General features: G+C 34.9%; 1 protein-coding gene across 1 annotated transcript; it reads right to left on the bottom strand.

Moving 5' to 3' along the window:
• Positions 1 to 1,893: 1,893 nt before the first annotated feature.
• LOC123508738 (vacuolar fusion protein MON1 homolog A-like) lies at positions 1,894 to 11,214 on the bottom strand. The gene is made up of 9 exons (XM_045262618.1): positions 10,972 to 11,214; positions 10,130 to 10,344; positions 9,695 to 9,892; positions 8,931 to 9,174; positions 8,499 to 8,674; positions 3,607 to 3,727; positions 3,274 to 3,425; positions 2,906 to 3,035; positions 1,894 to 2,204 (listed from the first exon to the last, which is right to left on the bottom strand). Exons 1-9 carry the CDS (start codon positions 11,191 to 11,193, stop codon positions 2,064 to 2,066), a joined length of 1,599 nt encoding a protein of 532 aa, XP_045118553.1. The 5' UTR covers positions 11,194 to 11,214; the 3' UTR covers positions 1,894 to 2,063.
• Positions 11,215 to 14,186: the final 2,972 nt, after the last annotated feature.

Here is a 14,186-nt window from a genome sequence, read left to right as displayed (position 1 = left end):
TGTAATTGGCTTTCATTGTTTCTAGTTTCCAAGAATTGTTATTGTCAAGGTGTATTTGTGTCAGACTGTTGTGAATGTTACTAAATGCAGCTAACAGTTTGTCCCAAATCAACACTGCGAATTATTCATGAGAATTGTTATCATGAACATTACTGGGTTAGGTAGTACTGCACTGTGTGGCCATGAAATTACCATCAATGTTTGAATTGTCAGACACACAAAAGGCTGAGAATGTTAATTGGTGACAATGAAAACATTCTGGTAGGTTTGTGATTTCTCTTTATGTGATTCAGTTACTTGCCTTTTGAGGAAAGCCGATGTTATTTGGAAGTCACACAACAGAAAATATCAATTACATTACAAATTTAATTAAAAATTACCTTGGAGATTTTTAGTGTTCCAGTCAGTAATTTCGTAATATGACGATTATAATTTCTAACTGTTAATCATTAATCTTTTTTTTTTCTGCAAGGCAATATAATGGTGACTTCTTTTTAGTCCTGCAAAATTGAGCAGTCCTTCTTGCTGCCTATTGTTTTAGGTCCAGCTGCATTTCACACATATCAAGTGGTATTACAGCTTCACTATTCTTTTGTTATACTCTATTTTTGATTATAATTAAGTTCTCATTTTTGAAGTTATATTCAATGAGTCAGATTGCCAGTCAATATTATGTAGCTTTCACTGTATATTTTGTACAGGTGTATGTAAGAGACTGTCACTTTTACATACTTGTTTCCATTTGCCATTGTTGTTACAAGATAAATGTCAAATACTTCCTGTAATTTTGCGCTACTGTCTCGTCTGAGAGGAGTGTGTCAGAGCATCACACTGGCATAATTTTTTCTCCAACACCTCTCGACAGAACAACAGTAATGATTACATGAATATATAATGTCATCCATAGTTTATCATTGATAGCAATGTGGATGGTACATCATGGTGCAAGTTACACACTTTCATGAAAATTCTTATTTATACAATCAAATTTTTCTGTCAAAAAGTTCTCAATAATTCCTCAGGGTGTTTCTTGTCTGAGAATTCAAGGTGTAAAGGACCCCATAGACATTATAACTGCCAGAATCATGAGTAAATCTCAATGTGTATGGAGCTATCGCACAATCAAAAGTGTGGAAGTCAGCAGCCTGATAGCATCCTGCCACCATCAGGTTCCTGGATTCCGTGTCTGTTGAGAGAGCCAGAGACTTGAGTGTCATATGATCTACTTAAGTTCTGAGGCAACATTCATAGCATCAAGACGATGGCTGTGTTTGCACATCGGGAGGTTTGAGCTGATTTGAAGGTGAAAAGCAAAGAGTTTAGCAACAAAGATGAAAAGAAAGCTGCACATGACATTTTATTAGAGAAAATACCAAAAACGGATGCAGTGGCACATATTTTTTTGTCTACTGGTTTCTCTGATATATGCCATAGCAATGGCTCTAAGCACAGTGCTTTGAGGCTCATTTCTGTGTACTGAGGCCACGTCAACAGTCATGTCTCAGGAGAATTGAAGTAAAACTGAACATCTATGAGAAATGCTGAAGCCAGAATTAGAATAGAACCTAACCTGGGGTCATAATGTCTATGGGCCCTTGAGGGAGAAAGAATCAAACCTTTGAAAGAAGTACTAAGTATGCTCATAAATTAATTGAAAACAGCTCTTGACAACATTGTGTAATCTTTGCAGGAACTCTATGGAATCTCATTGTGCTTAAGGGAATCACAAACCATGGTCCTGAATTAATATTCCTATGAGGTGAACACACTTTTACCAAAGGGAAACAAAAAGTGTTGATATTTATACCAATATATGGTGAAACAAAATGAGTGCATCTTGGTTACCTATTCCCACGCAACACCTACTCTGGTGGTTGTAATCACTGTGCAAAGCATCTTTGGAATGTTTATTAACAAATTTGAATTTTTAACTTGATTCTGAGATGAATTAACAGTTATGTACATTTTACACTAAATATCACAAATCAGAAGTATTAAAAAGAAAAAGGAGAAAGAGATCACATTTGTACAATACTGAAATATGTATAAAATATTTATACAAGTTAAAATGTGGGAGAGCTTAGGATAAACAATTTGTTCTCTTCATTCTTAATCCACCTGAGAAGCTTGTTTATGTAGACAATGGCATTGTGTTTGGTGACTAGAGGCTCCAGAGTTGCATACAACTCAAACTCCTTCGTTACCTGGAAAGAAGCGCCACAATCTTTACCTTTCTTCCTGCACCAAACTCTGTGAGGTGCAGTCAGATAGGCTAATTAAAGGAATATGATAAAGTCTGGTACCAGCAACATCCTTGTTTTAATGAGTATACCAAACATTTCAACATTTTAGTTGTCATCATCAGTGGTCTAAAATAAAACAAAGTATGAAAATTAGAAAGTAAAAAGTACAAAGTTATAACCAATAAAAATTCTGAAGTTGAAAAATAAAAAGTAAGACTAATAAAAACAGGAAAACACAAGAAAACTGTAAATCACACACCTATTTACAGAGTGCAGACAGACACAGTGTGATGGAGTGTGGAAAAACGACGCTACGAATGTATTAATGTCTGAAGAGTTTATCAGAATAATAATTGTGAATTATTTTATATGAATGCAAATTAGAAAGATTGAATTGTTATGCATGCGCTGGAATTTACCAATTAGAAATAACTCGAGATACAACCATTTACCTTTTTTGTCAACTTTTTAGAGTGGTAAGTGTATGTGTGTTGAAGGCAGACCACCGACAATGACAAATAAAATTGAAACACTAGGTATACTCAATAAACCAAGGATGTTGCTGGTACCAGCCTTCATCTTATTCTTTCTACTAAAGATATGTTTTCCTGGAAATGCTCCCATACCTGAAATAAAAAGAACTTGGAATGAGAACCACTTACCCAACCTAACAGTGTGTGTGTGTCCATAACCATATAAACCATCTTGAGGGGACGTGACACTGAGTGGACGCGGTGGTGCAGCTGCTGGTACAGACCAAAAAGCTGCCGCTGCTGCTCTGGTGTGTTGTACCTGAACCAAGAAAGTTTGGTGGTAAGCTAGGTCGCAAATTATCGTAGAAAAATTTGACTTAAAAATATCTTACACAATTCCTTGTATACTGTTACAGGAAAATTAGAATTGGATGAATGCTCAAAACTCCATTTCTCTATAACAAGGGAGTTAATTTCTCCTGTGATATCACTAAGTCTTTCTTCCATCATATGTAGTAAAGCCACAAAAATTTCAGGAGAACCAGAGGTGGACATACGGGGCAGTGTATTCAGGACAGGTGAACTGTGCGGTGGTTTTTGACTTGTAGAGGAAATGTCTTAGCTCAGGCGCCCCAACGGCCCCCACGGTGTAGGCTGATGTCCGTATGGCTGTGTTGATCCCCTCTAAGCAGTGATGTCTCCTCAGCCTCTGTATGGAAGACAAATCCATCAGACCCTTGAATATTTCAGACAAACTGTACTCCACTGAAACAATGGTTAGATTTGTACATTCACATTACCCTTTCTTTATGACTTGTATAAACACACTACAAATAATTGACTCTAAAAGAAAACTGTGGCAAATATAGTACAGAGTCTTCACAACCTACATCAACAATTTTCTGCTTGGCTTCAGAGAGCGTGAAAAACTGCTCACGGTCCACAGACAGCAGCAAGAGACAGGCCTCACAGTCATCAGCCAGGTATGACACATGGCCATACAGGTAACCACTGAAACATGAATTGACACTTTCTTTACCAAGCATGTGAATAAATACTGTAATATAAATGAGAAACGGAAGTAATCATTTCATGCTCAGTTAACCCGCACACTGTTTAGTACATACATATATATGTGTACCACTTATGGAAGTCTTTATATATATATATATATATATATATATATATATATATATATATATATATATATATATATATATATATATATATATATATATATATATATATATATATATATATATATATATATATATATATATATATATATATATATATATATATATATATATATATATATATATATATATATATATATATATATATATATATATATATATATATATATATATATATATATATATATATATATATATATATATATATATATATATATATATATATATATATATATATATATATATATATATATATATATATATATATATATATATATATATATATATATATATATATATATATATATATATATATATATATATATATATATATATATATATATATATATATATATATATATATATATATATATATATATATATATATATATATATATATATATATATATATATATATATATATATATATATATATATATATATATATATATATATATATATATATATATATATATATATATATATATATATATATATATATATATATATATATATATATATATATATATATATATATATATATATATATATATATATATATATATATATATATATATATATATATATATATATATATATATATATATATATATATATATATATATATATATATATATATATATATATATATATATATATATATATATATATATATATATATATATATATATATATATATATATATATATATATATATATATATATATATATATATATATATATATATATATATATATATATATATATATATATATATATATATATATATATATATATATATATATATATATATATATATATATATATATATATATATATATATATATATATATATATATATATATATATATATATATATATATATATATATATATATATATATATATATATATATATATATATATATATATATATATATATATATATATATATATATATATATATATATATATATATATATATATATATATATATATATATATATATATATATATATATATATATATATATATATATATATATATATATATATATATATATATATATATATATATATATATATATATATATATATATATATATATATATATATATATATATATATATATATATATATATATATATATATATATATATATATATATATATATATATATATATATATATATATATATATATATATATATATATATATATATATATATATATATATATATATATATATATATATATATATATATATATATATATATATATATATATATATATATATATATATATATATATATATATATATATATATATATATATATATATATATATATATATATATATATATATATATATATATATATATATATATATATATATATATATATATATATATATATATATATATATATATATATATATATATATATATATATATATATATATATATATATATATATATATATATATATATATATATATATATATATATATATATATATATATATATATATATATATATATATATATATATATATATATATATATATATATATATATATATATATATATATATATATATATATATATATATATATATATATATATATATATATATATATATATATATATATATATATATATATATATATATATATATATATATATATATATATATATATATATATATATATATATACAGTATCCGCAAAAAGTATAGAGCGCCCCTCCCGCTCAAAGGAAAAAAAAAACAAACATAATGAGAATGTTATGAAAATAAGCAATACTAATGTTTTAGTACTTGGTCATCTGTCATGACCATTTGTAGACGTTTTGGCATTGAATCAGATAGGTTTCTGAAGTAATCCAGCTCCATTTCTGTGGTCCACATTTTCAAGGTCTCGTGGGAGAGCCACGGTACAGATGATGTGTTGCAGGTTGAGAGCCGATTTTTCATATAATTCCAACAATTCTCAATTGGATTTAAGTCAGGAGAGTTACCTGGCCACTCAATAAGCTCAACATTATGATCAGACAACCATTTCATCACTTTTTTTGCCTTATGACATGGTGCATTATCCTGCAAAAAATAATCACATCCATGAATTTCATAAAAAGGCAACATATGGTCATCTAGCACTTTGATATAATTGTCAGCTCTCATTGTCACGTTTTTCGGAAGGAAAAACAACCCTGCATGACCCCCTGTACCACTAAATGAACCCCACACCATCACTCTGTCAGGATGCTTCACTGTTTTGCAGGTGTACCAAGGAGAGCAACGATTGAAATTCTTGGGACGTCTGATCCTCCTTGACCGTGGTCTTACACATTTGAAGGTACTTTCGTCACTGAAAAGTACCTTCCTCCACTGTTCAGCAGTCCAGTCTTTGTATTTGCGTGCAAACGCAAGTCTTTTCTTCACCATTGATGGTGTGAGGAGTGGTTTGGCAGCATGCTTATACGTGGGTAGGCCAAGCTCTTTCTGCAATCGATGTATGGTTCGTTCTGACACTCCTTGCAGCAAAGTCGGATGGCTTCTTTTGAGTTCACCTGCTGTAATCTCTGGATTATTGAGTGTTTCATGTCGTAGGATGTTGTCAGTACACTTAGAGGTCTTTCTAGGCCTTCCAGGGACAGGTTTTCGAAGTGGTACGACATTGGGTGGGAGACCACGAGAGGTAGCGACCAGACGTCGGATGGTGCTCTCACCCCGCCCTGTACATCTTGAAATTACTTTCATTGACACATTTTCAGTCTTCCAGGCCAAACTATGAGCCTTTTCCTCTCCACTAAGGTTAGTAGGAGCCATCAGGATGAATGTCTCCTAAAACTGCAGCGCCACAAAGCGTAACAACGAAAATAGGGGGTAGAAGGCAGGAGGAAAATGTAACATAAACTCCCTCCATAAGAGCTCAATGAGCACTGAGGCGGGAAAACACAAGCTGAGTGCGCTGCCAGATAGCCAGCTAAGTTGCCAAATGTGAAATTATAATAACCATATGCCTGACAGCGGCGGAAAACGCAACAAGTTAAGAACGCTTTTTAGCATCGATTTCAATGGGAAGCGCTCTTTACTTTTGCGGATACTGTATATATATATATATACAGTGGAGACTCAATACTCGAACGTCTAAATACTCAAACGCAAAAGTTCGATTTAATACTCGAAAAAATACCTAATAGTCGAACGTCCACACCCGTGGTTGTAAACAAAGGTTTCCTGACATTCCCCCTTCCCCTGCATTCTATCTGTAGTGTTTCATTTATAAACTTACAATAACACCAAAGGCTTATTAGTGGTGAAAATATCTGGTAATCAAATGGCCGCAAATTTGGTTGTATACCATGGTCTGTCATCTCCCTTCTCGCAGCTGCCATTGTATCGTTTTGATGTAGTATTACTGGTAATACCAGTATTACCATAATACTGGTATACCGGATGGTGGTGCACATCACTAATCCTATTGCAGTCTTGAGATAAACAACAATCTTCTGTGTTCTGTTGGTAGTTTTTCATTTAGAAACTTCCGATGACACCAGAGAGGCTTAGTAGTTATGAAAATAAGGAATCTGGTGAGAGTGCAAGTGTTAGTGAGCCACAGTACTCCATTAGTGGATTTACAGTAATCATACCAGGAGAAAGTTACATAAGATGTTTTCATGGATGGTGACATCCTCCGGTGACCTCCCTCCTCCTCCCCTCTTCTTCTAAGTTATCCATCACCAGCCTTCACTTACGGTATGTACAAAACAAAATTGTAAAAAAAATACATTAAAATTTTTATAAACTTGAGGTTTTGATAAGATTGGAACGAATTACCTGATTCATAGGTATCAATTGTCTAACTTTTTAATACTCGAACAGCCATTTGGTTATCGCTGTGGTACAGCGGAACAATGTGGGCTTTGGTGTCCGAGGGGTCTCCAAGCGCATGGGTTCGAATCCTGTCCACGGTCCGAGTGTAGGTTGGGCTTCCTCACTCGGGGCAATGGTTTCCTAGCAGGTGGGCTTTGAGATAGGAGTTACCCCAAAAAGTATCTCCTTTAGCCCAAAAATTCCCGTGAAAAAGCCCACATAGCATAAATAAATTTGGAACTAATTAAGTTTGAGTATTGAGTCTCCACTGTATATATATATATATATATATATATATACACACACACACACACACACACACACACACACACACACACACACACACACATATATATATATATATATATATATATATATATATATATATATATATATATATATATATATATATATATATATATATATATATATATCTTATCTTTTGGGTCAGAATAATTCTAGATTGAATACTTCTATATGAACTGAGACATACTTGAGGATTACCTTGTTTTTTTATGTCTTTATTAATATGCATATATCAAAGCAGAATGAAGTTGAAAACTCTGGTGTTGGAGAGGGATAAAAATTTTGATTATAAATGTCTTGGTGCTCTGAAACTGTTACATATTAAATTACACAAGGAGGTCCCAAGTCATCACAAAAAGATAAATACATTCTCCTAAGAAGTTACTTCTCAAATCTATAGCTAACTCACTTTGGATCAAACTTTGGAAGACAAATTGGCATCCAGTTTTCACTCGTTTTCAAGGACTCTGTAGCATTGACCAGATTGAAGAGGAGGTGAAGGTCGGCAGGATGCAGGAGGAACTTCTTCATGCGCACCAGGGAGATGAGCTGGTTTTGACAGATGATGAGACCAAACACAAGATTCTGCAAACACAACTCTGGTTAGCCAAATGGGCCGAGTACAATCTCTTCCAAACACTGAGTGAATCCAAAATCATCATATAGCTATATGTAATGCTATTTCACCAGCAGAAGCATGGTTTTGGAGGATGGTGAGACTGGTGAGTAATGTCAAGTGATGCAATGCAAGTAGTCTCTTCTAACATAACTGAATCCAAGTAAGATGTAGATGTCAATTCACTTGCTCAGTGGGGTTTAGCATAAGTATTCATGGACTCACTTTGATTTTGGAACAATACTGGATGATAGTCTGAGTGATGGTGTCTCGCGTAGCAGTGGCCAGCGGGAGACACTGGACGCCACCCAGCAGGAAGGAAGGGTGAGAGTCCAGCATATTGAGCAGGTTGTCTAGCAGGCGCTCTGTGCCTCCTAGCAGATGCCGGAAATCGTAGTTTCTCCTCTTCTCAAACATGCGGGTGAGTGCTGATCCAGTTAGCACGCTGACTATCTGGTTGTGGACATAGCTGGAGAGACAGGACAGTCACAAGTGTGTCTCAAATGTTAAAGGCTTCCATAGGTTAGGTTTGTCTTAAAAGTTCTCAGCCTGTAAAATGTAAGTAGTAGTTTATCTTTCAAATGTGTCTGCTTTCTATAACTTAGGTAGGTACTCAAGGGCAAGAGAAGGGAGTCACAAGTTTGCCAACAAATTTCCATGTTTTCCATTAACCTTAACCCTTTCAGTACTGGAATCCATTTTTATTTTGAGTTTTTGGTACAAGTAGACAATTTCATTGACATTAGGAAGGGTCTATGGAGGTCAGAAGATTAATGGCCACAGTCTTCACTATTTTGATCTCCACATAAGTTTCTATAGCTGTATAAAATCGCCAAATAGTAACCAGAATGAATATGGAAACATGTCTTGGTACTGAAGGGGTTAAACTTTGAAATATGCTACCTTTCTTTAACTTAGGTAGACATTCAAGGACAACAACCTAGCATAACTGGACATCTAAAGAAGTTCAAACCAAAGGGAAGCCTCACGTGAGCTGCATGATGAGCTGAGGAATGCTGGCCACTGAGTGCGACACGCCAACGAGGATCAGTGGAGACTTAACTAGGAATACAAATTTGTGATCCCCGGCCACGATGCACCTGATGACATCCTCGCTGTCCGCTACGAAGGAGACCAGTGCTTGCATCAGGCCAAACAGGGTGACTAGTCGGTCCTCCTTCCCATACCTATGAGAAACAAAGCAACTTTAGCGAAACCATATGGAAAACAAACCAAAACAAGAACAAGAGAGAAGGATGTAGGTACAACATAAACAACAGGGATAATTATGAGGCTAAGAGCAGCAATGACAATATGGATAAAAGCATATGGAGAGAGAAAAAAACAAAAAAAGCAAAAAAAACAAGAATGATAGAGAATAACAAGACAAATAAAAACAAACACAAAAATATAACATGCCAAACCTTGTATAGATGGGCTTTCCAGACTCGCTCAGAATAAACACATGCTTCTCCTTCTGTATCCACTCTGGGCTGTGTAAGTATTCCTCATCCACACACTCCTCCTCCGAGTCATCTGTTGCCGCCGCCGCTGCAGCCTCCCCCGACCCTTCAGATCCTTGCTTCCCTTCCTCCACCGCCAACGACACATTACCCATTCCCCCAACTAGTTCATTTTCCTGAGCGGGAAAACAGTAATGGGTGAACTGGTTAATCCCTTCAGTTCCAGGGTATATTTTTAACCTCTAGAGTACTATGGTGCATTTTCACATTCATTCTGCTTATTATCTGGTGTTATTACACAACTTCAGAAACTCATGTGAGGGATTAAAATAGTGAGGCCTCTGGACCATTAACCTTCTGAGCTCCACAGACCCTTCCTAATGTCAATAAAATGGTCTAATCATATGCAAATCTCAAGGTAAAAATGTGTTCCAATACTGAAGGGGTTAAACAGCTTCAGATATTTATGTTGGGATTTAAATAGTGATGAAAATGGTGAAAACTCTGGACCATTAATCTTCTGACCTCCACAGATCCTTCTTAATGTCAATAAAATCGTCCAATCATACTAAAAACTCAGTAAGAAATGCGTCCTAGTAATGAAGGGCTTAAAATAAACAATACACCTTTATCTGTTAAGCGTAAGGTGTGGCGTTGACTTGAAGAACTTAAAATATACAATACACCTATATCTATTAACATAAGGTGTGGTGTTGCTGCTAATATTATTCCACCAAATCCTGTTACTTCATCAATGGGTACCTGAGAAGTGATAGCACATCACCTGCTAACGAGCCGCCTACCTGTTCCCGATGCACCTTCCTGAGGGGGGAGTCTGGCCCGTCCTCGCCCCCGCTGAACTGCGTGTCCAGGTCATGATTGCACTCCTCGAAGCTGTCCGTGTTGACCAGCATCACCTCCCCGCTCACCCCCGGAGTGTCATCCTTCAGCTCGTCCCCCACAGCCTCCCCACCAGGCAGTGCAGGGCCAGCCTTCCCCTCCGCCGCTGTCCCGCTGTCCGCCATCACAACACATGACTCGCAGGGCCTAAATAATTACTGTATTCCAACAAATTGTCCTAGTTTCATCTTATCTATTTCTTGACTATATATTTTTGCACATTTATATTTCATTTAACTAGACAGAGTAAATTAGATCCTTTCATATTTCGTTGATTGGATGTTTGAGAGCGTTGGTGTATCCTCTTTGAGTGAGAATGGTAGTGTCATATTATTTTTATTGGTAATTTTGTACTATGTAACTCAATGACACCATAAGAAATATACATAGATGCTATAAAGAAGATATTAGATAATTCTACACTGATATTGTAATTTCTCACTTCCTTATAATATCACCTTAGACTAGATACCATTCAGCTATTCATATTAGGAACCACAATAGGATATACATATACAAGAAATAGAAATGCAGTTAAAGAATGATAATTAATGTTTGTTCTTGAAATGACAGATGAGTTTATCTCGAACGATACTTTGTTTACAAGAATCAGCTGCTGTGGTGTTGCGCTGCCTGGCGCTCACTTCAAAGAGGGAAGCAGTGTGTCTTGTTACTCTCGCCTCTGAACGAATAATGCCATGACGAGTAGACTTGTTTTTGAATACACAAGTGATAGTTGCTGGATAGGTATGCATGTAATGAGTGTAGTCAAGAAAGTTGGTGGAGGGGGGAGGGAGAGGATATAAGCGATGTGACGCAGAATTCTTAGAACAAGTAGCCAGGATGAAATCAGAAATAATGGGTTCAAGCTTGGAGAAAATAAGTTTTAAGAAAGATATGGGAAGGAACTCCATGGCTCTTAAATAGTGGTATACAAATAGAAAAAGCTCAGTAATCAGGTAGTTAGTGCCAAATTAATATGGAGTTTTAAAAGAAGAACAGACACATATATCGATATGGAGATAGGTAGGTATGCTTCACACAGGGACTATCACCTAAAGACGTGATGGCTTTTTGCAGCTTTCCTTATTTTCTTATGTTCTTATGTATATATCTAGCAAGCTACATTTTCTTCAGCAGTTCCTTCACAACCTCAGTCGTCCTTTCATTCCAGCCGCAACACTAATCATTCCCTTCCAGACGGTGGCGTTTTCAGCTTCATTGTTCCTGCGCCTCGCTACATAAGCTTTGTTCAGCCAGTCGTCCTCTTTGGGCCGTTGTCTGACTCGGTACGGTAGTAACTACTTAAGGAACAAGACTCTTCACCCCATACACCACGCTGATTGAGTTTGCGGCACACCAGGACAAAAACATCCATAACTCTTGAAGTCCCTGCCTGCTTCTGATTTCTAACTTCCTATGACTTGAATTAATTTAAGAGGGAGCTTTCAAAACATTTATATATCCCTTTTCTTTCTGGCTAACTCTTTCGGATCTACAAGGAGATTGGCAATTAAGTGGGCCTTTTTATTTTCGCTTTATGTTGTCCTTGGGCAGTTTCCCCTCTTACATAAAAAGAAATGTGTACGCTTATGGGCTTAATCAATGGTACAGGGAACATGCTTAAGAGAGAAGAGATGTTCCCACCTAAGATTGACACCCGATTACAGGTCGTCAGACTACAAGGCGGTACCGTCCATAAACACCATCCAACGCAGACCAGTCCCGCTGTCCATACCAAAACTCTACAAGCCCCAACCCCAGATGGCCCCGTGCCAGGCCTCGGTATGGGAAAGATATATACGAGTATATACCGATGGCGGTAAGGTGAGTGAGCGTGGCGCTTACCACACCACTGTAATAGGCAGAGGCTCTGCTCTCCTTTGTTGTACTGACGCATATAGCAATCAGTCAGTCAATCAAACAATCAATCAATTTCTGTTGTTCTGAGTAAAAAGTAATAATTCAGTACACGGTTCTGGAGCGTAATGCATACCCAGTTACTCTATTTTGCAGAAAACACTCGATTAGTCTTACTAATACTCGTGTGGCAGCTCTTACCAAATAAGTCAACCAAACACGAAAAAAATGTAGCCATCGAAACGTAAAAGAAATAGAGTCCTATTCATGGATCTACCTGAGATTTGTCTACCACCACCTTTAGTAATCTCACAACTCTTGCATTGTATTTGCACCAGTTCGAAGTAAGCCCTGCCAAGATTAGCTGCAGCTCCTCACCAGATCTCGCCACCAGCAGCTGTCTCGAGCATCCCTCACTCTCTCGACTGTGTCACTATGAATTGCGCAAGCAATGGCCTGTAATGAACTGAAAAAATTTCGAAGTGGCCCCTTAAAATATAATTATCATTGTTTCTTCTAACTTAATATACAAGATAATTAAGTAAATAAAAAAAATTCGCGCCTTCTTTATACTAACACAACTAAAATACAAAATTTACTGATTCTTTTTTAATAAGTACATCTTCTCATTATTAAGTTTGATTACCATAACGCTTGGAAATGTAATACAAAAGTGGAAATTCGGTAACAATTTCTGTAAGGTCAAAGGCAACTGCTCTCTTCTCTTTTTACCAGAAAGCTTTAGTGTGTGTGTTTTTTTGTATTTACCCTTCTTTACTTTTTCTTTTATTTTATCCTGTAGTTTTCCTTTCCTTTCCCTTTTTTAAAATCACCGTCTTCACTGAACATAATTTCCGTTTCATCATTCTTTCTTCCAACACAAAAAGGATGGAGAATGAGACGCAGCTGCCTTCCATCCGTTCATTCACCGTGCCACCCCTTGAGACTCAATATACAGAGTTTGCTACCCACTGCAGGCGTGAAGCGTTAGGTTCGAAGCTTGATGATCTATTTAGAGTCAAGTGGTCTGGGTGGACGGTAATGAAGGGACCTGACGGGAACTGAGAGGTACTGCAAGGCTTGTGAACAGACTCACGGTGCCCTTTGGAAGCAGAAAGGTCTTTGGGAGGAGGTAACGCTCTTGGGGACACACACACACACACACACACACGCCCGGTAGCTCAGTGGTTAGAGCGCTGGCTTCACAAGTCAGAGGACCGGGGTTCGATTCCCCGGCCGGGTGGAGATATTTGGGTGT

Source organism: Portunus trituberculatus, chromosome 25 (genome assembly GCF_017591435.1).
Source record: "Portunus trituberculatus isolate SZX2019 chromosome 25, ASM1759143v1, whole genome shotgun sequence".
Classification (NCBI taxonomy): domain Eukaryota; kingdom Metazoa; phylum Arthropoda; class Malacostraca; order Decapoda; family Portunidae; genus Portunus; species Portunus trituberculatus.
This window is presented reverse-complemented; position numbering and strand designations above follow the sequence as displayed.

Bases quoted from the DNA above. Each gene is read 5' to 3' on its own strand.
- LOC123508738 (XM_045262618.1), bottom strand. From the start codon at position 11,193: ATGGCGGACAGCGGGACAGCGGCGGAGGGGAAGGCTGGCCCTGCACTG. The intron at 9,893-10,129 runs GTTTGGCATGTT...TGTTTCTCATAG, and splicing joins GGAAAGCCCATCTATACAAG to GTATGGGAAGGAGGACCGAC. The intron at 3,036-3,273 runs GTATGTCCACCT...TTCTTGGTTCAG, and splicing joins TGTCCTGAATACACTGCCCC to GTACAACACACCAGAGCAGC.